Here is a 25,976-nt window from a genome sequence, read left to right as displayed (position 1 = left end):
GTTTCAAGACTGCTCAGATGTCACCTTCTCTGCTATCTCTGAGGTCTCCCAGGATTACTGACTTCCTCTGGGCTCTTACACCTGCTCTGCTAAGGTGCCTATTTCCCTGGCTGTCTGTTGGCAAATCCACATCAAAGTCCATGTCATAACAGCAAATGTTGGATGTTTCATCTCCCAACATTGCCCAAGTTTACTATGTGGTCCTGTGCGTGAACTAGTGAATGGAGCCCCCCAAAATCTCAGCTTAGATAGTGATTGTTCATCTTCTGACTCCCCTAATCCATCAAAGGCAGAAACAGAAGCAATTCCCTGGCCAGTGTAAGCAGCTCTTACCTCTATGCTGGCCTCCTTTCTACATCTACCTGCTTACCACAAACCTGTAAGAGCCTTATGGAGAGAAACCCTAGGAGAGACAAGAGGGATATTTGCCATTTTAGCAAACATCTGATGTGCTGGGGAAAACTGGTAGAAGAAGAGGTTTGGATCCAGCCCATCTGTGCTTTGGGTCCTTCTCACTCTCCTGCTGATGGGTCTCGGACAACCCTGTCCCTTCCTAAGCCCCTTCCCCAGCTGTGAATGGGATGTTGACGCTGAACTGAGATGGCAAAAGTGAAGTCTTTGAAATTCCAAGTGGTCCTCCTCCTCTTTCTCCTCCTCTATTTCTGTACAGGTTATAGCACTGGAGATTTTGTCCCTAAGCATCAGGTTCCTGTTTATCTTGTACCCAGAAATACAGGGAAAACCACCAGACTCAGTGGGTCAGTTTCACCTTGATCCTGGGAAGTGGGTCACTGGGAAATGTTGTCTCCTTTATGGCAAAACCAAAGTGGAAGTGACTACCAAAGAAAGAGACAGCACAGCCCTTCAGAGCAGCCATATGCACGCAGGCCTTTCTCACTACCTTAAGCTTCTGCTAAAATCCAGGGGGACTCTCTGTTGCAGGTGACACCTAATTTTTGGTTCTTTTAAAATACCTTGTGCACAGAAGTTTAAGACATTGAGTATCCAGGGTCCAGTGTTCTCTTCTTAGTCTTTTATTTTCTGCCATAAACTAATAGGTTTATGGTAAATTGAAATAACCAAAACTTGGTCTTCTGCTCATGAATGATTTCTTTTTCATGGACTTCTCAAGATTTTTTGAAATAAACAGAGAGTACTTGCCTGCCACCAGCCTGCTTTGAAGGAGTAAAGGGGCAAAGGCAGGGGCAGGTATGACTGGCAGAGATATCACCTAATCAGAAGTCTGCCCAGTGGAGCTGATATTCTGTCCTTAGCACACAGATGCGAACGAATTAGACAAAGACCTTCTGCAAGACTTGGAGATACCTTGGTGTCATGGTTTATGTTTGTGTCCCCCAGGCCTCATGAGTTTGCATTATTCGTATGTGATGGTTCATTGTATAGTGCTTGGATTGATGGTGTCAGTGCTCCACCCACATAGGGGTGGAGCCAGGATGTGATGTAATGGCAGGAAGAAGGTGTGTTTTTCTCTTTGCTAGTTCCTGTTTGCTGCTGGCGGCCGCCATGAACTGCAGCCCAGCCATGCCTGCCTGTCTTGGAGACAACTGAGTGTGGACTGAAACCTCCAAAAACTGTAAGAAAGGGCTGGGGATTTAGCTCAGCGGCATAAGTACCTGCCTTGCAAGCAGGCGGTCGTGAGTTCAATCCCCGGTACCGATAAAAATGAAAAAGACAAAAAAAAAAAAATAAATAAAAATGCAAAAACTGTAAGAAATAAACCTTTCCTTTCCCAACTTTGAGCTTCAGGTATTTTGTCTCAGCAATGAGTAAAAAGTAACCAAGACAGAAATTTGGTACCAGGAGTGGGGTCATTTGCTGTGACTATACCTGGCCATGTTTTTCAAGAGGCTTTGGAAATGGCTTGTGGATGGAGTTTGGAAGGGTTTGGACATGTCGCCTGGATGCATAGAGCCAGAGCAGCTTAGGCTGTTCTGTAGAGGAGATTCTGGTCAGAGCTCAGGAGACCAGAAAGCTGATAGAAAGCCTGATTGTAAAGACCAGGTTTGGGAGGTTTCTGCTGGGAAGGACTGCATTGGTTGTTGGACTCCACATGATGTGTGCTATGGCTTGGCAGAAAATTTGTCTACATTTTGCTCCTGCCCAGAGACTTTGCCTGGGATTGAGACAAAGGGCAATGGGCTGATTAATCTTGAAAAAGAAATTAAAAAGCAGTCGAACATTGAGGCTGTGGCATGGCTATTGTTGGGGGCTTTTAGCCAGCTTTATGTTTCAAATCAGGAGCAAAGAGCCCAGCAGGATATTGTACAATGCTGTGAATTTGGCCCGAAGGAAGATTCCAGGAAGGGTGTGGATTGTAAAGACAGAATTGAGATTTTGATTCCTGAGGAGAAACAGAGAGATAAGAAAGATGGCCCCGGGGCATCCCAGGAAGCAAGTCCCCACCCTGTGCAGCCTCATAGCAAAGATGAAAAATTTTGCTCAGAGGAAAAATCTACGGAGTGCCATGCTCCAGAATGGCGACAGAGGCCAAGTAAGGTTCCAGAATGGCAACAGAGGCCATGTGAGATTCCAGAATGGCGACAGAGGCCATGTGAGGTTCCAGAATGGCGACAGAGGCCACATGAGTTTCCAGAAAGGCAGCAACATAGAGAAGCTTTTCATCACAATCAGGTAAACAGAGCCCTGGGATCCAGGCAACTGACCCCTACAGCCAAGAGAGAGAAAAGCCTGGCTACTGCTTCAGCTAGCAGCAAACCTTGGCGGCATCCACAAGGTGCTGATTTTAGGTACAAGGAAAATGCACAAATTCTGAGGGTAAGAAGGCTTCCACCTCGATTGCAAAGGGCCTGGCTGGCCAAGCCGTGTGCCCCTGAGAGGGCAATTTGTGAAGATTTAAGTGTGAAGCCGAAAGTACAGTGGAGACCCCAGAAGTTTGGAAAAGCCAGGAACGTGGATGATCCAAGGAAAGCTGCAAAAATCGAGCAGAGAGGATTTAAGAGAAAAGCTGCGGGAGTTGAAATCACTGGAAGTGCCCTGGGGGTGGAATCACCCAAGGCTTTTGGAACTTGCAACCAGATTGCTTCAGATGCTGAGTGTAGAACTCTAGGACTTAATGTTTGCCCTGCTGGATGTTGGAATTGCTTTGTTTCGAATGCTTTCTATTCTCCTGTTTTTTAACTTTTGGAATGGTAATGTTTATCTTGTGCCTTTGCATTTCAGAAATGTTTAACCTTATTCTTTTGTACAGGGGCTTACAGTTAAGAGTTTGCCATAGATCTTGGAGGAGACTTGGGACTTGGACTTTTCAGCAATATTGAAGCTGTTAGGACTTTGGCAACTCTTGGAGGTGGACTAAATGTCTTTTGTATAAAGGATGTACATGAGTCCTGGGGACCAGGGGTGGAATGTCATGGTTTATGTTTGTGTCCCCCAGGCCTCATGAGTTTGCATTATTCATATGTGATGGTTCATTGTATAGTGCTTGGATTGATGGTGTCAGTGCTCCACTCACATAGGGGTGGAGCCAGGATGTGATGTAATGGCAGGAAGAAGGTGTGTTTTTCTCTTTGCTAGTTTCTGTTTGCTGCTGGCGGCCGCCATGAACTGCAGCCCAGCCATGCCTGCCTGTCTTGGAGACAACTGAGTGTGGACTGAAACCTCCAAAAACTGTAAGAAATAAACCTTTCCTTTCCCAACTTTGAGCTTCAGGTATTTTGTCTCAGTGACGAGTAAAAAGTAACCAAGACACTTGGGTTCATATTTGTGCAAAGAAGGTGAAATTTATCTAAGAAAGCCTCTTTCAAACACCTTGGGATTTATTGTGATCAGCTGCAACTATTATTATGTTTTTATTTGTTCTCATAAAAAGAGAAATGTTGGGGGGAGGTCTTGGAGCTTTATGCCCATGAAAGAGATTTTGTGAGGGATTTTTCAGGGTATATATTCGTAAACACTTGTGGTTATAGATTAGAACCAGACCAGGAGCAGGTGAGGGGAAAGGGTGGCTGTATTCTAGCAAGCATCTGTGAACAGTGTTGGTGAATGAATAAATGGTTGGTAAGAAGAAATACTTCCTGTGATTCTAAGCCAAATATTCTGTACCTCTTTTTCTATTTAATTGCCTCAATGGTACTCCAAGGCAAGCACTGTATAAATATTTATGTTTCACAGCTCAACAAGCTGAGGCTCCAAGTAGGTGCGACATGCCCCAGGGACTGAGCAGCAAAGCTCGAGCCATCTGATTCCAAAACACACTTCTTTCCCATTGTGGCATGCTGCTTCTGGGGGGCAATTTCAGTGAATTTGATACAGAAGACAGAAGAGACACAAAGAAAATCTGGACAGGGTACAGGTCTCCAGTAACTTATAGGTGACAAAACTACATGTGGGTGCAGACATGAGTCTAAAAGTAAGAAGGAGTGGACATGTGTATGCGTATGCATGAAAGTACACATATAGAGGAGTATGCAAGTACAAAAGAGTGTGTATTGCCAGAGTGTGCATGGATGTGTGTGCCTCTGAGTGTGAGTGAGTGTATGTCATTAAGACTGTGTAGTACAGAAGCCATTTCTGATTCAGGTGCCTGGAGCAGTTGGCATTTGGGTTAGAACTGATGCAGTGGGAGGTAATTTAACAGCAGTGTTTGGAGCTGTGAGGAAGGCTCTTTAAGCAGAGGGAATGGCCTGAGCTGGGGTCTGTATGCTGAGAGTAGGGAAAGAAAAGCTTAGCTAGACAAACACCTCTTATCTGCGAAGGAATGGGGAACAGACAGGGATTCTACAGCCATAACACACTGGTTTTGGTTGAGGAGTCTGGGTATAATGTGGCAGGCATTGGAGAGCTTTTGGCGGCTCTGGAGAAGGAGAATGTCAGACATGGACCAAGGAACAGTCTCAGCCTATGGTCTGAACTGGCCCTTCTCTAGGAGTTTATGGCTGCACGGGGCAGTGAGAGCCCCAAGGTAAGTTTCCTTCCCTCTCTGCTCTAGTTTGGATCTTGAATGCTCTCTCAAGACCCTGTGATGGAGCCCAAGGTAATGGAACCTTTAGGAGAAGGGCTTTATGGGAGGACATTAGTCATTGTGGGTGTATCCTTCAGAAGAATATTGAGACCTATGAGGTCTATAACTTTGTTCTATCACGCACTCCTCCAACCTAGGATTTACTGTGCTGCCACAGACCCAAGAGAAATAGAGTCAACCAAACATGAACTAAAACCTTGGAAACCATGAGCCCAGATAAACCTTTTTTCCTTTTAAGTTGATGATCTCAGGTATTTTGCTAACATATCCTCTGTCAAGGAGCATTCCCCCACCACTGAGAGGCTGCAGGGAGTGGATCAGAACAATGCTTATGAGAGTGCTTTGTTAATATAAAGTTGCAGGCCAAACATGCGGTTTAATACCAATGCTGAGCACATACTCTGCTTGGCCTAGGGCTCTCCCAGGCAGCCTATGTGGTGGGTACATCTCCTACATCTTGCACATGGAGGACTGCGCACTATGGAGGTGATCTGGCCAGTGCACATAGCTGGTGAGTGGAGAAAAGGGCTCTACCACCATGTGCTAAATCCAAGCACTTACACTGAGCCATGTGCACAACCACAGAAACGCTACCATTACTGACTCCCCTACACGCCAGATCTGGGCATAAGCACTATATATATACACACACACATATATTCCATTAATCCTCATGCTAGCCACTTGGGTTAGGTATTGTCATCCTCCTCATTTTACAGAGAAGGGAAGGAAGTCCAAAGAATAAGGAAACTTGCCCTAGGCCACACAGCCAGCACTGGTGCGCCCATGTAGGGCGTGGTGCTTGAAGGAGAAGTGAAGGGGTGGGGAGCCTCACTTCCTGATCAGCCCCTTCCCTATATCCAATGGCATCCCATGGCATCCATTTCCTCCCGGGGAGTGCCAATTACTTAATCATACAATGATGAGCTTGCTCATGGATCAACCACTTAACATCCTCAATCTCATTTGACTTTTACAATGTCTGTGTGATATTTTCTCCAACCTGTGAGGATTCAAGCCCAAAAGCTCTTCTTCAGGCACTTTCACTTTCGCAAAGGTACACAGTAAATGAAAAACACAGGTCAGCCCAGCCGAAAAGCTGGAGGTTCCCTGCTCATCCTCCCTTTGTGATGGATGCAGAAAGAGAGCTGAAGGGCACTGTTTTTGTCCCAGTCTTGGGAATTTTGTCTCCAGCCCTAACCTTGTGCTTACCTTGCCCTATTGCTCAAACTTTCCAATAACCACTACTTGAGACTAGTCTGCTTCCCCAATCCTCTCTGAAATTGAACTGTTTTTTAAACTGAAGGAAATCTCATAGCTCCTGCCCATTCATGCCAGTGGGTGCTCCTGGAAAAAGAACCCAAGGTACCCCAGGCAATACCTACAGTCCATGCCCATCGCCCGTGTATCTCACTCCTGGGAGACCGGCTAAGTGTCATACCCACGCCATACATGGGAAAACCGACATGGAGAGGCCTTCCATTACCCCACGGTCACCTGTCAGTGAGCAGCAGAGCTAGAGCCCACCCCGGGCTTGTTGGGCGCTGTATCCTGGCTCAGCTCCTCTACCTGTCCTTCTGTTCTCTTTATTTTGAAGCCCTCATGACTTCCAGCCTCTGAAGGCTCAGGCTTTGGGCGAAGGAAGCATTTTCTTCCTCAGATGCCTCTTCTTCAGCTCCTTCAAAGACTCCTGTCTCCTCTACCCTGTCCCCTCTGCCCATCTTTAAATGGTAGTGTCTTCATCTTGTGGTTTGTGCCCTCTGTCTAGACAGCCACACTCACGACAGTTCCAGGACTCTTCTGCTCATGTGGCTTCAGGGAAGTGATACCTTCAGATTTCGCTGGCAGCAGGGAGGCCCCTACAGCCTGTCCTGAAAACAGACAAAATGGAACACCAAGGGCTTAAAATATCCCTTCCTTTTGGCTAGCAATTCTGTTTCCAGAAATTCAGTTTCTAGGAAAATAATCTGAAAGAAATCTAAATGTTCTCTGCATGCAGATGTTCACTGTCATGTTATTTACAATACCAAAACAGATGCAAAGATGACTGTAAGGTACAATAGGGAAACATATCAGCCAATTCCAGGCTCCTCATGTAGCCCACTTCCACAACAGCTGGTAATCGCTGGGAGTTCTCAGGTGTCTGCCTTTATATTTACCCGCTCCTTTAATCCTTACATCAGTTTTTTGAAGTGGGTACTAGTACCATCCCCATCTTACAGATGAAGAAATTGAGGCATGTGAAAGTTAAGTGATGTGCCCAAGGTCATCAGTTCCCAGGTAGCTTGACTGTTTGTGGCTCAGTTGTTTCCAGCGTTGGTTCTCTACTTGCCCTGACCAGGCAGTAAGTGAACGTGCTGGGCTGGTGTGCCAGGCAGTGTGAGGCACTTCTCAGATGAGGTAGCACAGGACACTACTTTCACATGATAAGGAGGTGCCGAGAGCCCACCCTTGTTTGTCTGCCTCACCCCCTCTACACTGAAGCAGCCCCCGCAGGCATCACAGAGAGGCGATTAAAGCCTACAGGTGAGGGCAGAGGCGTCTCCATGCCCCAGGCAGACACAGCAGTGAGTCAAGTGTGCGGGAGTCGAGAGCCTGGGAACTCAGCTTCCCTCCTCCACCCAGGAGGAGCAGGCACAGTGGGGAAGGCAGTAGGGGGCTGAGAGGTAGAGGCTGGAGCAGATCTGGCCTCATCTCCCTTGGGATCAAAAGCCTGATTGAAAGTGGGTCACTGGGGGATGATTTTGGGGTGCTTGATATCATTGGCCCCACTATCCAGATGAGGGCACACTGAGAGAGGAAGTAACTGGCTCCCAGCCAGCAGCTAACCACCTGGGGAACTCAGTTTCCGAGCTCTCAGCTGATCAGTGCTGCAAGCTTCCCGCTTCCCATTTCTTGAGAGCTGGGCAAAGGATGAGAGCCCATGAATCAGGGGAGAGTCTGCAGCCACAAACACAGCCTGCAGCCTGCCTGGCAGCACACTCCTTTGAAGGGATGAGAGGGCAGCGCACAGATTGTGTGCATCCTTTTGTCACCACAGCTGAAAGGCTACACGTGTATCTTGACAAAGACAGAAAAACTTCAGGAGTGGTGGGCAGCGGCACGAGAATGAGGTTTCACTGTGCCTTTCTGTAGTATGTTCCTTTTCAGCAACAGTTAAGTTTTCTAAACACCTTATTTCCTGATTCCACGTGAGAAGAGGACTGCCACCAATCCTGAATGTCAGTGTCTGGGTGACAACAGCACACGGTCAGACCTAGCAAGAAGGACTGTGCACTTGTGATGTCCAGGCTATGGGGTTCTGCCAGCCTTGAACCATTTTCTGCGTGGAGCGCTGGACAAACTGATGGCTTGATGACACTTTGGCCCTGGGGAATCCCCATATCTCCAGGAAGAGGGAGTGGCCTTTCTATCCCAAGAGAGCTTTGGGAACTACAGAGACCCTGCAATGCCTGGTGTGTCTCAGGCACACTTCATTCCAGCCCCTCAACACTGCCCAAAATAACTGCTGTGTTCACAACAGCTGTTTGTTTCGGGGAAGAGACAGCAGTCAGAATTTTTAGCTCTGTTTCTCTGATGAGGAAGTTAGAACTCAGAGAGAGATGTGATCTTCTCAAGGTCACACAGCCAGACATCCCGGCAGGGAAGGCTCTCTGTCTCAAGTTGGAGATCCCTCTGCAGACCTTCCCTCTGTCCAGTCTGCCCTATTACCTGGCCCCCTGACGCCAGCACCCGCAGCTGGAATCACAAGGGCACATTTTACCGGATTTGCTTCTATACTCTGAGAGATTCATTAGTATGAAAAAACACACTCTTCGCTGTCCTTGCCAGAAGACTCTTGACACAGCACAGTTGGGGTGTGGGCATAATTTCTTTCCCTTGTTAAGCATTTATATATAGCTAGTGTTGGAATGGTCCCTTGAGACCAGTCCAAGTTCTCTGTTTTCAGATTCGAGACACGAGACTCAGGGTCAGGACGTGATCTGAGTAGCTTAGTAGCACAGCTGAGACGCACATCCACAAAGCCTGCCTCAAACTTTTCAGCTGTTCCTTTGCAGAGAGGCCATGGAGGAAAAAAATAACAAAAGCTGCCACTTAGTAAGCACTGACTCTGTGCCAGGAACTTTGCATAAATCAGTGCTAAATCTCATCATAATCATCCCAGGAAGCCATTGTTACGCCCCATTTTGCAGATAAGGAGACTGAGGTTCAGAGAGGGGAAGGCATCTACCCAGCATCACGGAGTGAGGGGCTGGACTTGCTATCATTTCTGTCCCCTGCATCAGGGTTGGCAAAATGATAGTCCATGGGACAAATCTAGCCCACCACCTGTTTTTCTTGAACAACTTGAAAAAAATAGTAAAATAACATTTCACGACTCATGAATATGGAACTCAAATTTTAGTATCCATAAATAAAGTTTTATCAGAGTACAGCCACCCCCATATGGTTAGGTCTTATCTACGGTGGCAGAATTGAGTACATCCATGTGTCATTTTGCCAAAGGGACACATTCTAAGAAGTGTATCATCAGGTAGCATTGCTATTGTGTAACCACTGGCACAAACCCACCTGGGGCCATCTACTATACACCTAGACTTGGGGGACAGTGCTAGGCTACAGCCCCATACAGCGTGGCACAGCACAGAACACCTTAGCAATTGTTACACAATGGCAGTTGTATATCCAGACACAGAAAAGGCACAGTAGGAATACTACACCAGGGGGATTGTTGAGCTCTGTTATATTCCAATGAAACCACTATCACATGTGGTCAGTTGTTGCCTAAGACACCATTACTTGACGCATGGCTATTGTTACACTGGCTGTTTTCCACACAAAGGTATCAGGCAAAGGGGCAAGGAGGGGCTGAGGCCTAGCCTTCCTGAGATTGCACAGCCATGTGCTCTGGGGCTGGGTCCCCTGCGGAAGGGCCCTTTCCTCACGTGTTTCCTTAGATGCGCACCCTCCTTTTAAGGGTATAAAATAACAGTGGTAGCCCGGAAGCTTGGGTTTCCCTCCCCTCCCAACCCAGCCCAGGAAGGCTAGGCTGTGGACTCTTAGGAGCTGGTAGGTGTAGAGTGGAGAAGAGCATTCTGGGAGCAGGAGGAGCCTCACAGCTCCAAGCCAGGGCCTCCAGCAGGCCTCAAAGGCCCTAACCCCCGACCTGTAAACGAGAAGTTCTCTACCTTTCCAGTGACTCCAGGGGGCGCCACGATTTAGTCTCCTTGACTTTGAGGCTGTGAAGGGCTTCCCACCTCCTCTCTCTCTCTGCACTCCTTTCCCTGACTTCCTCTGGGGGCAGGAGGGAGGTCTCACTCCCCAAACTCTCTGAAGAGACAAAAGATGAATGGGTTAACTTCTGGCCACAGCCTCTGCTCTGCCTGGCAGCTTTGCAGAAGGGGTGGGGTCCCTCTGAGCTCCCGGGAAAGGAGGGAGGGATTCGGGCCATATGCGTGGTCCAAGACACGGCTTCCCTGGGTGCAGTTCTCCATCGAAGGCCTACAGTGGTCAAAAGCTGCCAGGAAGCCCAGAGACTTGGTGAAGGGGACATGGCGCTATGGATGGGAGGACAGGGAGCGTAGCAAACACAGAAAGAACGGAAAAAATGAAGTGAAAGAAGAACAAACAAAATATAGAACCTTGAAAAAATGCTAAGTGAAAGAAGCCAGGCACAAAAGACCATGTAATACATGAAATGTCCAGATGGGGCTAGCCAGAGGAGATCAGCAGTTACCTCTCCACAGGCTGGGGGCCGGGAGGGGCTGGAAATGGAGGCTGGATCTGGCAGGAGCTAAAGGGGCCAGGGTTCTTTTGCCAGTGAGGAAAATTTCCAAAATTGATTGTAATGATGGCGATATGACTCTGTAAGTATACTGGAACCACGTCCCTGAACACTTTACATGGGTGAATTGTATAGTATGTGAACTGGTAAAAAAAGGGAAAAAAAAGAAGGAAGGAAAAGAGGGGGCTAGGGAGGAAGAGAATGGAATGGAGGAAAGAGAGAGAGGGAGAGGGAGAGGAAAAAGGGGAGGCAGAGGGAGAGGGAAAGAGAAAGAGAGAGAGAACAAGAGAAATGGGAATTTCTGGTAGAAAACAGAAATTCACATTGGTTGAAGTTCCTGCCACATACCAGGAATTATGCTAAGTGCCTTTGCTGTACTTTTATTCTTTCAATTCCACAAAGTAAGTTAGGTAACCATCATTGTTTTACAGCTCAGACTGTGGAGCTTCTTCCTAATGTCATGTAGCAATAAGTGGAGAAATCATGACTCACATCATACCGGGTCTACCTAACCTTCAGTACTCCACAACCCCAGGCAGCCTTGAGGTGCAAGGTGTGACAGCTAGTTACAAACGCCAGGCCTGAAAATCTGCCACATATTAGGTAGCCTCGGGATCTCAGTTACAGGGCACCAGCCATGTGCCAGAGTTTTGGGGTGGGATGTGCTCTGGGTATATCTGCAAAAGGCACTTCTAAAACCTTCTCAGGAATGCAGAAATCAATGTGCCAAAAAGTTAGACTGGCTTAGAAAGCCAGATACAATAAGTAAACATGTTTGTGGCCTTAAAGGAAACTTCCTTTCTGAGCAAGAGCTGTTCTGGAGAAGCTTGTTATCAGACCTGTGTTTCTGTCATCTTACAGACATTACAGCCACATCTTTCAAGACTGGACTTGGAGCAGAAAATGAGTCAGCTTCACCCTCCCACATCCCTCAGTCTTTGGCCAAACCACAACATGCCACAGTGGCCCGGTGGACACAGCCCAGATTGGGGCAACCCTGGATGCTAGTCCCACTGAAAAGCTCACTTGTTACACTTTCACATGTGACTTTGCTATTCTGGGTCCCTTCTGTGGCAGAGCTGGGGGAGTGGATGGATATCTCCCACCCCAGCTCTGACTCACAGCTGGTCCTGGCTGCTGTTGTGAGGCCTGCCTGTGAAGCCAGTTTCTGCAGGAAGCCGGTGCAACATGCAATAAAAAGGGAATCGGGTGTCTCAGCTCTTCCTAGGTTCCCGGAATTCACCTCTTTGAGATTTGGTTTTCGATTTCTGCAGTGGGGGTGGCATTTTTCACTTCTCAGGATTCTTAGGGGCCTAGAATATTCATGCATTCACTCAGGCATCTAATCATTCAACAATATCCCTGGACCTGCTGTGAGCCAGGATCAATCCTAGGTGTCAGGATCTTAGTCAGAAGCTGCACAGATATGAGGCTGCCATCCAGGAGCTAACAGTTTAGGGGGAACAGACATTAAATAAGTAGAAAACAACAAGAGACACATGGGGAGGGACAAAGTGCAGGCACTGAGCAAAGCTGGACGGTGGCAGGGGCCAGGTAGTGCAGAGCCTCAGAAGCTACGATAAAGACTTTGTATTTTATTCCAGGAGCAACAGATGGGTAGGGCACTGCCCAGTTACTTTTGGAAAAATCTTCTCTGGTCACAGAGGAACAGAGAGCAGATGTGAGGGGCTGGGTAGAGGGTGGTTGGAGGCTGCCTCTTTGGCATGTGAGGGTTCAAAGGAGGAGGAAAGAGGCCCTGTGCTCAGTCAGGTTCCAAGCTTCTAGAGGTCTGGGCAGATCCACGCTATACAGTCAAGCAAGGGGCTCCTAAGGAATGAGGAAGTGCCACGCCTGCCAGGCAAGGGCTGCTGATAGGCTGATGCTTATGAATCATATCTCCTGGTTTGGGGAGATTGTGGGAGCAAAGAATGGGTGGGAATGAGCCTAAAGAGCACTAGGCGGGGTTCCAGCCTTCCCTTAGCTCTTTGCACTGTAACTAGGTCATTTGCCTACCTACGCCTTAGTTTCTCTTTCCAGTATCTGTGGGACTAGTAGCAAGGTGCTGGTCAGAAATAGGGCCTCGTTCAAGTCCAGGCAGCATTTCATTGTGGAAAGGGCCCAGGGCTTTGAAGTCAGATGCCCTTGAGCTCCAATCCTGGCTCTGCCATAATGGAGGCTGTGAGGCCTGATGCCAGCCACTCTGTTTTTGGAAGGTGGCTGCTGGTCCAAGGACCACACTCAGAACCTCTGCTCTATGCTAGGAGAGCCCCTGCCTGCTCACAGCTGCCCCAAATAGCGCTGCTGGCTAGCAAAACCTTGGGAATCTTTTTCTTTTTCTTTTCTTGTTCTAATGCTAGGGACTGAACCCCAAGCGTTTGCGCTGTTACACCTCTAGCATTGTGTTTTGTTTTGAGACAAGGTCTTCCTGAGTTGCTCAACTTGGGCTTGAACTTGCTCTTCCAGAGGGCTGGGATTACAGGGATGTACCATCATATCTGGCTTGGTAAATGCTTTTGAATGAACAAACACATAGTGCATTATTTTGACTGGGGCAGAGGGTGGTAGAGGTAGACTTGGGCTTGGGGACGCTGGCAGGAAATGGAAGAGGAAGGGCGTCAGGGTTTGAATTATGAAGGTCCTTTAGCGCCAGATAGCAAGCTGGGACAGGTAGAAGACCGAATAATGGACCTCAAATACGGTCACATCCTCATGATCTGAGAATGTCAGTTTCTGTGGCAGAAGGAGCTGTGCAGATATGATTAAGTTAAGGAATTAGAGATGGGGAGATCATCTTGGATTATCCAAACACAGGAAGCCCTCAATGTAAACACACGTGTCCATGTAAGAGGGAGGCAGAGGGCCACTGAGCTGTAGAAGAGAGGCCATGACAGCTGAGAGGTTGGAGCAGTGAGCGTAAGAAAGGCGCCATGATCCAAGGAGTGCAGGTGGCACCCACAGTTTGCAAAAGATGAGGAAAGGGAGGCTCCTTGGAAGCCCCCAGAAGGAACCAGCTCTGCCAACACCTAGCCTTCAGATGTCTAACTTCCTAAACTGCAATAGAAGAAAAATGTGTTCTTTTTAACCCTACAGTTAATGATCTTTCGTTATAGCAGCCACAAAGAAATGTACCAAGGGCTGTGCTTCATCCAGGAAGTGATGAAATGCAGTGGAAGTTCTGATCAAGGACTATAGGAGTGATTTGTGCTTCAGAAAGCTCACTGTGAGAGCCGGGACTGAGTGGGTGGGCAACAGGATCAGGGTCCAGGAATGAGAGGCATGCAAGGGCGTGAGCAAAGGTGAGGCCATACAGGTAGGCAGGAGCAGACAGACAGCCTCATACTGGGGAGCAGGCCACTGGCTGGCTAAGGGAAGGGAGGACAGACCAGCTCAGCTACTGTCTCCTGGAGTCTCCGCCAGGCTGGCAGGCTGGCTGGATCAATCCCTCCAGAATTCTTACCCCAGAAACACACCCCAGTGTTGGCAGCAAGAAGGCTCTGGGTCAGTGCTGGTTTTTATTCCAGGCAGAGTGTAAGAAGGACGTGCTATCAGTCTCGGAGAAACCTGGAGCCGACCTTATCGAGGAACACGCCAGGCTGATTACTCTGGCAGCCTCAGTGACAAAAGCCCGCTGGCTCTGCTTGGCCTCTTGCCACTCCCGTGACCTCCACCTTGGCACAGAGCTCTCCAGCTAGCTTCCCCGTCCTCCATCACGCCCCTCTGCCCACTGTGCCCAAGGTCTGGGAGACAGACCTCAATTGTGGTCTCTGGGAACATGGCCTCCAGCTCTGGCCCGCAATTGTGTGACCCAGGTGGGTGCCACCTCTTAGCTGGCTGGCCATGATCAGAAAAGAAAGTGGATGCTTCTCCCCAGCAGTGCACCCTGCACCCCGAAGACAGAGCTATTTCTGACAGAGCTCCCTAGAGTGCATCACTTGGGGTGTTTGCTTGCCTTCTGTGAGCCTCAGTTTCCCATCTACACAGTGGAGATTAAACAGACCCCCAGTTCACAGGATTTGCTGAAAATGAAATGAGGACTCCAGTCGCAAGGTTTCAACCACCCCTGGATGAGCAAGGCTTTTCTGTTTGCATTTGAAGTTAAAGCACAGAGAGCTGGATAAAGGATAAAATGAATGGATCAGAGATGTGCACTGTCCTTCAATGCTGGGAATGCTGAATTTCAACGCTTGCACAGGTTCCTGTAAGCCATTACCAGTCTGCTTTGTAACTGAGCCGTGAGTAATTACAAGTGGCTACAGCAGTGGTGTAGGTCAGGGGCTCCTTACTTCTCTGTGCACCCTTAGCATGGGGCGCAGAGAGTAGGAGCAGGGTGCCCCTGTGGGGTGATTACTACATGGAAACAATGTCAAATATGTCAAGCAGTAAATAGAGAATGTTGAGTGAGTGTTTGGCATTCTCGGTAAGTACTTACTGAATGAATATTTGCCCTTAAGGATTAGATTAGAAGGCAGTTTATTAAGCCAGGAGTCAAATAGGAATGAGCCATACAAACTGACACACATGACTAAATTGAAAAGTGTCAACTGCTTTCTGCCTCACTCCTAACCATGTGGTTTTTATTCTTTTTTCTTATACACTGTGAACTAAATTAGCTTTGTCACTGAGGCTGCTGCCTTCTAAATTCAGGATTGTGGAAGGACAAGGTCAAATGGGTATTTCGTCCATCAGGACATGCTGGAGAAGCCTCCAGAGGTGCATGCTGGGCCCAGTTTTGTGCTGGTATAGAGGATGTATTTGGGAGTGTGGATCGAGGATCCCGAGAGGTCAGGGAGATGGCCTTGGAAGCTGGGGTGTTCAATTTTGCTCTAGTAGGAGAGTGTAGAGGGTGGTGGGCCGGGGTCTCCAGTCTATGGAGGGACACATAGCTGCGGGAAGCCAGTGACAGCTTCATGGACCAGAAAGGATATGAGGTCCCAGACTCTAGTGAGGGAGTTTTGGCCCTACAGCTGTCCATCAGAACACAGAGCCCCAGAGTGTGAGTCTGCAGTGTCCACTGCAGCAATTGTTGGCTTAAGTGACCGAGAATAGACTTGGGCCCTCGTGAGGGGCTGTAGTGTCTATTCATATCCTGTAATTCATGTGACCTTCGAGCAACTGTGATGAACTGAGCATCCACATGAGGACAGGTCTAACACTACAGGGTGAGGAAACTGAGGCCCAAGAGAGACAAGGAATTGTCCAAGTCACCAGGTGTGTGAGAGCAGGACATCCTCTATAAAAAACACAGCTTTGCAACTGATCTTTCAAGTTTCTTATCACAGTCAATATGGAGAATGTTGTTTCTACATCGTTAGCACTCAGCATAGTTCATGACATGTGGCAGGACTCTGACAAGTATCTGCAAGTGAGTGAATGGGTGAACAAAGGGATGGATGGACGGATCAATTTCACAGACCAACTGTTTGTGGCAAAAGCTTGGTCCAAGGGAAGACAAAGGAAAACAACATCTATTGAGCAACTTCTATGTACCAGACATTCTAAGAACATGATCTCATTTGTTTCTCTCAACAGCTAAAGCTCAGAGCTGTCTCTCCACACAGTGGACTTTCAATGTCACTCAGGTCTATCTGGCACTGACTGTGTCACCAGGGAATTTATCTAACCCTCATACTGATTCTGCTCATCTTTTCAGCCTGGACTAGTCCTGAGGATGGAACCTGGAAGTTTTCTCCCTCTTGTATTGTCCACACTCTGTGCATCCCATAGGCTGCAAACTTTTAATTTTTTAAAAAAAAATAACCTACTAGATTTTGCTTTCTTCCCCTTCTCTTCTTATGGATTAATGCCTCACTGTCCTTGCTGATATCCTTGTCTTTAGGCTCCTTCTGCTCTTCCGTATCAGGACTATTTTTCCATAGCACAGATCTAGGGTATAGCTCAGTGGTAGAGTCCTTGCCTAGCATGCATGAGGAGGCCATGTTCCACTGCCCAGATTCACTTAGGTTATCCTTACATTGGCTCTGACTTTTCTATATTTTCCTATTATCCCTGGTATAACACCTGTACTTTTGCCTGGTCTTCAAAGTGCACCTGCCTGTCTTCTCTCCCCATTGACTTGAGTATTCCCACCATAAGAGCTGATGCACAGGAGGTGCTCAATAAATGGAGCTAAGTTTTTCATTTATCCTCACAATGGGCCCATCAGGAGGCAGCAACAGTGCCTGGTTGTTTGAGTGTTGTCCTGGAGGGCTTAGTTAACATTCATGACTCCTAAGTGACAGACAGAGTCGACCACAAACTCAGGTCTTCTGAATGAAAGAACACAGCTAGAAAGAAGGGCCCCTGAATTCTGGAGCCAGGAGTCCTCTGTCCAAGTCCTAGCTGAGTGGTCCTTGACAACTTTTCTGAGATCTTTATGGTGAGCCTTTAAAAATGGAGATAGAATGTTCCAATTAGGGAGCCACTGGAGGATTAAATGAGACGGTGTTCACAAAGTGGCCACGGCGCATTCTCAGCACATAAACCAACACGACCTACACACAGCGACCTTCCCTGCTGTTCACAAGCTGCCTCTCCCCACCCCCATCCGGTGGACAAATGGTTAGTCCCCTTACCTGTTTGTGGCTCCCTGTGGAGCCGTGACTTCTGTCCCACTCCACACCTGGAGGTTCAGGGGTTTATCCTCCTGCCATCTGGGTTCTTGGCATTGGCTCCTGTTTAGCTGAGAGTTGTTCAGTCTCAGAGAAGTCTCATGGGAGTTGTGGCTGGCGAGCCTGCAGCAGAAGAGCTGATGGTATGCAGTGCGGAAGTCTCTGTTGAGGGCAGCATACAGGATGGGGTTCAAGGCTGAGTTGGCATAGCCCAGCCACAGAACAACATCTTCAAACACCTCATTGACAGCATCATCCCCTTTCAGCCCACGGTAAACAAAAACGGTGAAGTAAGGAAACCAGCAGATGATGAAGGCTCCCATTACGGCAGCCAGTGTCACTGTGGCTTTGTGCTCCCTGATGGTGGCTGCCTTCCAGGAACCGATGTGATTGATTCTCCTGGCCTGTTCCCGAGCGATCTTGAAGATGCGGAAGTATGTGATGCACATTATCAGCAGAGGTAGGTAGAAGGTGACCAGTCCATCCACCAACCCATACACTTCGTTGACCTGGACTTTGCACTTGACAATGGTGTCATTATCCTTGCTGGTCTCATTCCTGCTATTCCAACCCAGGTGAATAGACAGGAAGGACAAAGTGATGGAAATGACCCAGATGAAGACTAGAGAGATGGCGACCCGGGCTGGGGTGATGAGCACAGGGTACCGCAGTGGGTCAGTGACGGCGCAGTAGCGGTCAAGGCTGATCATAAAGAGGTTGAGGATGGAGGCCGTGCAGAGCATCACGTCCAGGCTGGTGTAGATATTGCAAAAGACCTTGCTGAAGCTCCATTTGCAGGACAGCTGGTAGATGGCAGAGAAGGGCAGCACCAGGAGGCCCAAGAGCAGGTCTGTGACTGCCAAGGACACAATGAAGCAGTTGGTCAGACTGCGGAGCCGCCGGTTCAAGCCCACAGCCAGGCAGACAACCACATTGCCGGCGACGGTGACGAGGATGAGGATTATGAGGATCACACTGATGGTGACCTTGTATACAGTAAAGTCCATGCAAAAGGAAGGGACCGTGCCATTGAACGCCATCCTGGAACCCTTCAGTTCTTTCCCTGGCCTTTGGCTGCTTCTATTCTGCTCTGTCCAATGGGCTCTAGACCCCACAAGAAAGTGTCCAAGTTTGGGGAGGCTTCAGTGACTTACCCAATGCTGTTTTTCTAGAAATAAATCAAACAGTTCCCTGGAAGGTGTGGTGCATGAGTAGCAACGAAGAGGCAAAACGGGAGAGACCTTGAAACCTCATTGGTGGTTCAAATGCCAGTCCTCAGAGGGTCCCATGAGGATCCAGCTTCCTCATGGGGCTTGGGGAGATCTCCACTCTCTAGGTTTTGCATAGAGACTGAGGCCCTGGGGCATGTGTTTGGAGGTGGCTTTACTGTTATGTGGGCAGGATCATGCATAGACACAGCCTTATCCTCCATAGTTGGTTACTGCTCCCATGTACACGATAAGCTCTTCCGCCCTGGGGTCACTGGAAATCAGGAGCTGAAAATGCAAAGGTGAGTATTGAGAACTCCAAAACCAGACAGACAGCATGACCTGGCTCAAAGTGAATCCTCTGAGACCTCCACCTCCTGGACAAAATGGGATGGGCCATTTTAGGTATCTCTCCTTAGGAGAGAGGGAGGCAATCAGGGTACACGCAAGGAAAGGAAAGGGGCACAGGCTCGAGAAGGTGCGACACAGCATCCTGTGGGAAACAGCTGGAAGGGCTGGAGCATTTATACTGGAAAAGGGACAGGCCTGGACACAAACGCTAAGCTCCAGAAGAAACAGGAGCTGGCTTTTTGCCCCCTGCTGGTTCCCAGTGCCTGACCCCACAGGCAGGCATTAAACAGCCGGTAAAGGATAAAATAAGTGAATCTACAAAATGCAATTTATTTGTGCTGAAAACAGTATTTGGAACTGTTGTGTTTTACAAGCCCACAAACTTTTTGAGAAGAGGGCTTGGAGAGTGGATGTTTTCTGCTTGAAGGGTGGAGAGACTATGGTAGTGACTCAGCTCTGCCCCTGGGGTGAGGAAGCCGCTAGGTCAGGCTGGGCACAAACACACAAGCGCCAAGGCTGTGCTCCAGCACTTACGGACGCACAGATGGAGATTTCATGTAGTTTTCCTGGAAATCTTCATTTTACCCCAATAGTTCAAACGTGTGATAACTACTCTTAATTCGTGAGCTGGATCCCCAGGCAGAGGGTCCGATTTAGTTTGAAGTTTGTTACTTGTCTCCATCATTTGCCAATCCCATCCATCATCTCTCAATTTTACTTTTTTGTGGTACTGGGAACTTAACCCAGAGCCTTTGTGTTGAGTTATATTATCTATCTATCTATCTATCTATCTATCTATCTAATCTATCTATCTATTGACAGAATCTTCCTCAGTCACTACATCATTCAGGTTGGGCTCAAACTTGTGACCCTTCTGCCTCAGCCTCCTAAAGTTCTGGGATTACAGGCATCTACCACCACACTCTGCTCTTACTCCACATGTTACTTTGCAGCACACATGGTTCCAATATAGGCATCCTGTCCAAGACTCACTGGGTCTTCCTAAAGGTCTATAGGAAGCCTGGTCATGGTTAGTCTATCATTCTTTTTCTTCTCTTTCTTCTCCCTCCCTCTATCCCTCCCTTGCTCTGTTTCTTTCCTCCCTGAAAATATCACTCTAATAAAATACCAGCATAAAAAAGGCCTCATGGTTAAATCAGAGTCCCTGGTTACCAGACAATTTCCAAGATTCCCTTCCAGTGGTGATATTTTGTATTTCCTACTGGTAAGGAAAAGCTAAAGACTTGCTTGATTCTTGGGCACTTCTACACATTTTTCAGAGTGCAGTCAGCAGGCAACCTGCCGAGGTCTGAGAGCGTGCACAAATCGAGTCGACAGCAGAAGCAAGCTAATCTCCCTGGGACACAAATTAAACCTCTCTCAGCCTCTTGCCTGGAGCGGTTTTGCAGCCTGACTATGAGAGGCCTCATTGAATCATAACGACTGTGTGGAGGCCAGGATCAGGGCTCCCCATCACCTTCTGCTGCTCCAGCTGGCTCAGCCATAGGCTTTGCAAGCTGGGCCTCTGGGTCTATTTTTAGAAGACCTTTTCATTACATAAATAGCCCAAACAGCATGGGTCTCACTGCCACACTTAATTAACTTTGGAAGGGGAAGCCAGCAGATAAGGGTTTTTTTTTGAGAATCTCTATTTTCTATTAAAATTTTATCTTCCCTTCTTCCTTTCCTTCTTTTCCTTCTGCACCTTATCCTTTGTTCCTTCCCTCTCTCATTTTATATATTTTATACTGAGCATTTCCAAGCACTCATGCAAAGTTAAGAAAACCACACAGTGTGTGTGACATCTTGTCCTCTGATGGACAGATTTAACAATGGTCTACTCTACTTCCTGTATTCTCTGTCTCTCTTCTGCACGTGTGTGTGAAAAAGATACAAAAGTCATGCAGACACTTCCCTTCCCTACTTGCAGCTGTCCAGAGGTGATTCAGTTGTACATTTCACCACTTCCCTTACAGGATCTTGTCTATCTTAACAATCCTGAAGAGGCACTTTCTGAGGAAGTTACTCCTGCCGAGCAGCGCCTCTCTTCCACTTTCTGCTAGGGAGGATTTGTGTCTGGGCATTGCTAGCAACTGCAACCTGGGTGGAAGGCTGGTTAGTTTATTGTGTGCTCTTCTCAGGGGCCTTGGAGAGCATCCCTGGAGCAATCATGGCTTAGGCCTCTGCGCAGCTTAGAGACTTGAGCCCTGCCCTGTGAAGCAGGTCTGATCTTTATCCTTCAGAACATGTTCTGAGAAGTGAATGGGGCTCCAGGCTGAACAGCAAGGCTCTGACATTACACAGATCTGGATTCTGATTTGAACACGGTCACTTACTTTGTGACCTTGCATGACAAAAGTGGTGGGGATGAAAATATCTCCTTATTCACTTGATGACTATGAAAGTAAATGAACACAGCTCTCAGTGCCCGCATGTGGTAGGTAGGTTCTCAACCAATGTTATTTTTGTAATTTCTCAAATCCACAAGGTCAGGAAGTGGCATTCACCCATGCTACATGTGTTTATTAGAGTCTCGCAGATTCAGATACTATGTAAAGGTCTTAGGACACAGCAGAGAGCACAGCGGGCACATTTTGAGGCATCTAGTACAGGGATGTGCTTGGTGGCAAGTTGGGGTGGGGGCTGCAAGTACACCACGGTACAGTTGCTTATTTAATTGAAGCTGGAGTTACATGAAGGAAGCAGAGAGAGCCAACAAGTATAAAATGGGGGAGGCGGGCTGGTCTAGGGGATACTGAGGGGTGTGACCTGTCCAGCTGGGAATGAGTGAATAACTGAGTGAAAGCAAGAGACGAGCAGGCTGCAGATGGAGAGCACAGCCGTGGCAGAAGCTGGTGAGAGGGAGATGATGGACTCTGATGCAGCAAAAGGTGATGTCCCTGGAAGGCAGTTCCTCATTCTCATCAGCTTGGCCAAGGACCTAGTGCTTAGGGCATAAGAAAGTGCCCTAGAATCAGCCCAGAAGAAAGAGCCCGACTGGGGTCCCCAAAGCAGGCAGCTACAGTATTCAGTATTGAAATGTTCATTCTTGGGGCTGGGGATTTAGCTCAGTGGCATAAGCGCCTGCCTTGTAAGCAGGCAGTTGTGAGTTCAATCCCTGGTACCGATAAAAACGAAAAAGACAAAAAAAAGGAAATGTTCATTCTTTCTTTTTCAAAGCCATTCTATTTCAAGGAGGGGGAAAGATGAAAAAAGAAAAACTAAGACAAAATTTCAAAGTAACAAAGTATGTATATGTGTATGTAAATATATATGTATATTAAAAATAGTTAAGATAATTATAAACTGATTTCTCTGAGTTCACTGAAGAGAAAGACTTGGCTGCTATTGTTCAGACAATTGTAAACAGACCTTCTGTGCTCTGGGTGAATGATTTGGGGACGACAATGTGCCATGTACGTACCACTGTTGCCCCTTGATTGACGTGTTCTGAATTTTGTAGTGTTCATTCTTTAAGGAGCAAAGATAGAACTTTCCAAACCCCAGAGCATCTGCCCCACACAGGGTACAAATCAAGCTGACTTAAGCCAGAGTCACAACTGAGAGGACTACTGGCCTTCCCAGGGAGCCCTTCCTTTCCACGTACAGCTGCGAGGATGGTTTCCATCATGACATGCTGATAGCCATTGGGTACTCGGAGTCTGGGGCTCCTCAGCTGCACACAGAAGCCTGTGCTAATTCGGGGTGGGGGCTGGGTTGCTGCCCCTTAGAGTTTCGATACAGCCATGGGGTAACAAGAGGCAAGGGTGGGAGCCTCAGGAGAATATGGAGATTTTTGAGGAAGGAGGTTTAGCCCTGAGGCTGTGTTTGTGTGCATGTGCGTGTGTATGTGAGTTCGCATGTGTACCGATGCATTTGAAGGAGACAGCATTTTCTTGGATCCGGAAAACCCCATTAACACTAAAAGCACTTAGACTACTGACCCAGCAGTTGTGCTTTTAGAGAATTTGTCCTGGGGTTCCCCATAGGATTGCTTGTGTTAGCAAAGGTTGGAAAGAGCACAAAAGTGCATGCAGCACGTCAAGGAAGTCACTGAAAAGACTGACTTAGACCATCTGGACCTCAGGTAGGCTGGTCTCCAAGTGTGCCCAATGTGACAGTTTACATGGGAGAACGAATGCATGTGTGGGTGCCCATGCATCTGTAATGCTGACTGGCCGGGGGTGGAGGACTGGCTCCAGAAGGCGCGGTGAAAAGAGTAACCCTGGTTGCCTCTAAAAAAGGAAGAGATGACCAGGACATGGGTGAAAGGAAGACTCTGTCATATTCCCTTTAGGACACTTGCAATATTTTTATCCTGTACAAGTTTCATCTTTTCCAAACTTAGTAGCCACATAATTTACCTGGTAGCGGGGTAGCAGGAAGAATGAGTAAAAGGATGTAAGTGGGGGACCAGGTCACACCTAGGAGCAGGGCAGAGCCACATAGTTGGAATGGGCTCCACGTTAATTGCTGGCACTTTATCTGTTCACCTCCCCCAAATCTTTTATGCAGAACTAAGGATTGAATCCACGATCATTGCACTGAGCTACTCCTCAGGCTTTTTCTTACTTTTTGGTTTTGAGACAGGGTCTTGCCAAATTGCCCAAGTTGGACTCGAACTTGCAATCCTCCCGACTCAGCCTCCCAAAGTGCTGGGATTACAACTATGTGCCACCATGCGAGACTCCAAAACCTTTTTTAAATAAGAAGTTCTTTACCTCCAAGCTTGTGGCCTTTCAGTATCTGCATGGGTTTTTATAGTCAGATTGTTTTAGCCTGTGGTTATGCCATGGCTGCAAAGCTCCCTCCAGTGTTAGGATAAAAACAACAATGTCTACCATGCCTTGTGTGATCTGGCTTCTGCTAGCATCTCCGGCTGACTCTCAGGAGAAAAATTAAGCTGGGGATGGAACGCTTAGAAGTTTGGGATTAATTATGAAAGCCGTAGGGAGCCACTGAAGCTTTAGGCAACAGGCTCAAGATCATCCTAGGAGATGGTGACAGACACAGGGATCCAGGTCTCTTAATCTCTGTCAGCTAACAATCAGTGGGACATCAATAGCATACAGAGAACACTTCAGGCCTAAAGAACTATTACCAACATGTCAGGCCTAAAGAACTATTACCAGCACTGGGAAGGAAGGAATTTTTATTTTCCTACTTTACAAATGCAAATGGAAAAGCCAGAGCTCAGAAAAGTTCAAACACTTGCCAGGAGATACAAAACTAGGAAGAGAAAAAGTCAGGATTTGAACCTGGGTCTGTCTGCCTCCAGAATTCTGTTTTCAACTACTACATATTTAGTTTTTCATGTAGATAAAGGGCTGTGGGCTGTAAAAAGAAATGGCAAGATTGCCTGTGCCTCTGCAACACAAGACACTTCCTCCCACACAATCACAGTCAAGGGCGCCTTTCATCTCTGTGGTTGGAGATTTCTGACTCTTTCCCCTTAGATAGCAGGCAGAATATTTGGTCAGAGCCCTGGCGGCAAGAAAAGCCTCTGGCCCAGACTGCTCGTTAGTGAGAAAGGCGCCAGCCTCCCACAGGTTCAGTCTTCCCTTTCATTTCTTACAGCCTGCAGGGCCCCAAGCCAGGCTGGTTTGTACTTCCATCCTTAAGAGCATCTTGTTCTGGCCTTTGCAGATCCTTGCTGGAACCCCTCCACACAGGCTGAAATGTCACAAGTCTGAATGTCATCTTTAGCTGGGGGCAGGTTCTTTAACTGTTGTCCCCAACTACAGTCCAGGTGAGAAGAGCCTTGCAGCCTCTCAGGGGTATATCCTCCTGCCCAGTGTTGGGTGGTGGTTCTGTAATGTGGTCACTCTATAGTGATGGACATGATGAAAGAGGCCCACTCCCATTCACCAGATACCTACCAGATACCTGCCAGATAACAGCAGTAGCTGTGGGGCAGAGATGATTACTATTCCACTTGACAGATGCTGAAACCGAGGTTCAATGAGGGTAAGTCACTTGTCTAAGGCCACACGGCTGGTGGAGAGACAGGCAGGAATTTGAACAAAGCTTGGTTCAGAGGCTATGAGTAGCCAGCCATACTGTCTACCCACTCCCACTCCAGGGACACAAATCTAGACGCTAGTCCAGTGCACTGAATGGTTACTTGTGTGATTGGTGCTCACTGCTGTGTTTTCTTATCAGCAAAAGACCCACACTTTGCCCAGCCTCTGCCAGTAGTGGATGTGGGACCCTGAAGCTGTATCTGGTGACAAAGTCCTTTGTTTTGTTTTGTTTTTGTAGATTGAACCTAGGGTCCCATGTATGCTAGTTAAGTGCTCTACTGCTGAGTTACATCCCAAGCTACATTGTAATATAATAAAGTTTTTGCTAAGTTGCCCAACGTGGCCTAGAACTTGCAATCTTCCTGCTTCAGCCTCCCAAGTAGCTGAGGTTACAGGTGTGTACCACTATGCCTCACTAGTCTCTTAGTTTTTATTTAAGGAAACATTTCTCTTTCACTTTTTTCAACTGAGATGAAATTTACATTACATAAAATTAACCATTTTAAAAAGTACAGGGCACAACTTGGTTCTAAAACACTTTCATTCACCTCAAATAAGAGACCACTTCTCCATGAAGCAACTCCCTTTCTCTGGCCCCTGACAAGCAGACCTGGTTCTTGTTTCTATAGACTTATCTCTCCTGAAAACTGTGGGCACAAATGGCTTATAAATCATAAAGTGTGTATGGGAGACGGGGGTGAAGATCCCTGATTCTCGTCTCTACCCTGACCTTCTCCCGTCTCTAAACACCTGGTTGCTCAGGTTAAACATTTAGACATCATCCCGGATTCCTGTCTCTCCAACCTGTAGAGGATTCTGCCTCTGAAATCAATCAGCCAACACCTATGCATGCATGTGTGTATGCATCTGTCTGTCTGTCTGTGTATCTATGACAATCCAGTGCCTTATTTATTTTCACTTTGAAGTGACAAGCAATGCCCTAAGTATTGCATACACACAATCCCATCTAATCTCCACAACAGCTATGTATCTGTTATT

At 47.6% G+C, this 25,976-nt stretch overlaps 1 protein-coding gene across 4 annotated transcripts in view; it reads right to left on the bottom strand.

Annotated features, from left to right (window-relative positions):
* Positions 1-25,976, bottom strand: part of Hrh2 (histamine receptor H2) — a 47,314-nt gene that overhangs the window by 7,279 nt on the left and 14,059 nt on the right. For 3 of the 4 annotated variants that reach the window (XM_063230807.1, XM_063230808.1, XM_063230809.1), the window contains exon 2: positions 17,360-18,891. In XM_063230807.1, coding sequence (XP_063086877.1) covers positions 17,360-18,435 — 1,076 coding nt within the window. In that variant the 5' untranslated portion in view covers positions 18,436-18,891. Of the gene's footprint in view, positions 1-10,191; positions 10,334-17,359; positions 18,892-25,976 lie in introns of all 4 variants that reach the window. The other variant, XR_010041119.1, reaches the window with a different exon arrangement.

This window comes from Cavia porcellus, unplaced genomic scaffold (genome assembly GCF_034190915.1).
Source record: "Cavia porcellus strain 051 isolate PalLab524CR breed Dunkin Hartley unplaced genomic scaffold, mCavPor4.1 scaffold_19, whole genome shotgun sequence".
Lineage (NCBI taxonomy): Eukaryota > Metazoa > Chordata > Mammalia > Rodentia > Caviidae > Cavia > Cavia porcellus.
Note: the sequence above shows the minus strand (reverse complement) of the source record. Positions and strands in the feature narration are given on the sequence as shown.